The 2,976-nt window shown below is 39.2% G+C and overlaps 1 protein-coding gene across 1 annotated transcript; it reads left to right on the top strand.

Moving 5' to 3' along the window:
- The first annotated feature begins 294 nt into the window (after positions 1-294).
- LOC139891651 (F-box/kelch-repeat protein At5g26960) lies at positions 295-1,800 on the top strand. The gene has a single exon (XM_071874629.1). The coding sequence runs from the start codon at positions 343-345 to the stop codon at positions 1,576-1,578; it is 1,236 nt and encodes a 411-aa protein (XP_071730730.1). The 5' UTR covers positions 295-342; the 3' UTR covers positions 1,579-1,800.
- Positions 1,801-2,976: the final 1,176 nt, after the last annotated feature.

Genomic DNA, 2,976 nt, shown 5'->3' with positions numbered 1-2,976 from the left:
TACACCTAATTTTCAATCACATTTTACCACATCACCCTACTCAATATTTAACACAAAAAACTGAAATACACGGTTATAAAAAATCAGAAACTGATATTACCAAATTATAGTCAAATTGCATTTTTTAACTAAAAAGTATCAAAATCGCCTGTGACGTCATAACCACGGTTGGAAATGATCTAACCAATCACCAACTAGGTAACGTAGAGTAATTAGCGGCCGTAGCGTAGGAAGTAAAGCAATAAAGTCAAATTTAATTCATGACAGTCGGTATACTTTTATTACCCCAATTATTCATTCCATAGATTTTGATTAGATTTTTAATTTCAAGTAGCAAAAGTAATGTCGAATTGCAATTCTGGGTGGCTGATGAAATCATGCTTCCCAACTGACCAACCACCGCCAAATTCTTACCACCATTTTTCAGCTCCGGCTCCGGCTCCGGCTCCGGCAACCACCACCGTATGTTCCCTTCCCGACGATCTTCTACTCGATATTCTCTCTCGTGTCACTCAATCTTCTCTATCTTCTATCCCCTTTGTCTGCCACCGATGGTCCCACTTAATCGATTCTCCCCAATTTTATCATCTCCGCCGCCCCCGCGGTCTTCTCCATTTCGCCGTTTTCGTTCTCTCCTTTTCCGATTCCGGTTTCCTCGCCGGAAATTATGAATTGGGTAGTCATGATAACTACTGGAGAACAACAACTACAAGCTATTCATTATTGTGTGGTGGTGGTTATGATGAATCTGTTTCGTATTCTCACGCGCGGCTTGCGGCGATTGGGCGGTGGATATATGTTATTGGGAAGTCGACGATGCTCCGGTGTGACACCTGGACTGGAGTAGTAATACCCAGATCGAAAATGTCTGTTTTTAGGAAGAAATTCGCGGTTGCGGTTGTTGCCGGAAAAATATACGTCGCCGGCGGGTCTACTAGGACGGCGGCGGTTGAAGAATACGACCCCGAAACGGATTCATGGCGTGTGGTGTGTCACGCGCCGAAGATGCGTTACGGGTGCATCGGCACATCCATTGACGGTGTTCTGTATGTTATCGGTGGGTTAAAAATTGGCGGCGGTGATGGTGCACGCACCACCGCTGGGGGTGGTGCAAATGTTAATTATGCTAGCTCAATGGACTTGTATGACGTGGAGGCAAATAGGTGGTTGAGAAGTCGTGCGGTACCAAGTGGTGGTTGTGCGGTGGCTGCGTGTTCTTCGGGCGATTGTGTTTACGTTGTAGCAAGTCATGCGGTCGAGCTTTCGTTTTGGAGGTTTAACGGCAGTAGACGGGGTGTGGGTTTTGGCGAGTGGTGTAGGTTAAAGAGTCCACCGCTTCCGACACAAGTTCGGTTAGATGGGACGGTTAGATTTAGTTGTGTTGGTGTGGAGGAAAAAGTAGTGTTGATACAAATAATGGGTTGTATTGATGATTTGTTAAGAAGAAGTGGGAGGAGTACTAGAGGTGTAAAAGAAGCTTTGGTGTTGGTTTATGATTCCGGTAACGGTGAATGGAGTCGTGGGCCCGATATGCCAGATGTTGTTCGACGTGCTGCGTGCGTTTGTGTCGAGTGGTAATATAAGCAAATAACGATTGCTTAACGATTGACGATAAAGGGCGTTCTTAGTTAGAGCGTTGTTGTTTGCATAATGTTAGTACTAGTTATATGACCTTGACTTTGAATATGGGTAGTTTGCTTTGTTTTAACAATTGTTATAATTCACATTGAATTTGAATGAGTAATCTTTGAATTGTAGCTACTGTTATGTTTTGTGTATGTACTTTAGTATTCATATGTATATGTATGAATGGATGTAACACTGTATGTAGTTCATAGTTAATACTTTTATAAGTCATGAAAAGCTTTGTAGATCTCTATTCGTCAAGGCAAAATGATAAAAATACCAACTTTCAACATTATCTGGCTTACATTGTCATATTCAATGTGTGAGTGACAGTTGTGGTTGATAAAATCAAAGTCATAACAGGTCATTGAACGGGAAGATGTTGAATTTTGGAGACCAAAAAGATATTTAGATTAGAGTAAAAAACAAGACCATCTCACGGTAAACTTTATCACTGTTTATATCCTTATTACGGAATATTAGTTTACATGGCAGTTGCAATTCCTTGTTGATGGTATCCAATTTGTTATTGTATTATGATGTTGATTGATTTTCTAGAGGTATATGTGCTTTAGGGCGTGAATTTTGGACATAAGTTACACAATACTCTCCGTCTAAAAATTAATCTTGCTAAGAAAAAAATACAACGGTGGTACCTGTGATTTGTTACGTTTTGCATGAAAACACCTAAAGTTTTTTTTCTTGCGTAAATGGTACCCGAGGTTTTGTTTAATAACGTCAATGATACCCATGGTTAACGTCTGTTAGACATCAAACGGCAAACCTCACATGTGAGACACATGTGAGGGTATTTTCGTCCCTCCATGAATTAATATATACATATCAATATCACGTTCAATATCTGGCATGTTTTTCCTTAACCGACGTATGGTTTTCTCTTTAAATACTCACAAACCCTACATATTCTAAGAGTTAATTTTGAAGAATGAATATGAAAGGACCCGTTCATATACATTATAAACGATTCACAATAGTTGATTACATCGCGAGGTATTTGACCTCTATATGATACATTTTACAAACATTGCATTCGTTTTTAAAAGACAAACTTTCTTTACAACGAAAGTTGATGGCATGCACACCATTTCATAATACATCCAACTATAATTGACATAATAATAATCTTGATAAACTCAATGACTCGAATGCAACGTCTTTCAAAATATGCCATGAATGACTCCAAGTAATATCCTTAAAATGAGCTAATGCACAGCGGAAGATTTCTTTAATACCATACTGTATTTCGTAGTAAAAATACATATAACGTCATTTAACAAGTGCAAGGTTGGCCTCGGATTCACGAACCTATATTAATTATATATATTTATA

This window comes from Rutidosis leptorrhynchoides, chromosome 2, assembly GCF_046630445.1.
Source record: "Rutidosis leptorrhynchoides isolate AG116_Rl617_1_P2 chromosome 2, CSIRO_AGI_Rlap_v1, whole genome shotgun sequence".
In the NCBI taxonomy this organism is placed as follows: Eukaryota; Viridiplantae; Streptophyta; class Magnoliopsida; order Asterales; family Asteraceae; genus Rutidosis; species Rutidosis leptorrhynchoides.
The sequence above is the reverse complement of the archived record's forward strand: the minus strand, read 5'-3'. Positions and strand labels throughout refer to the sequence as shown.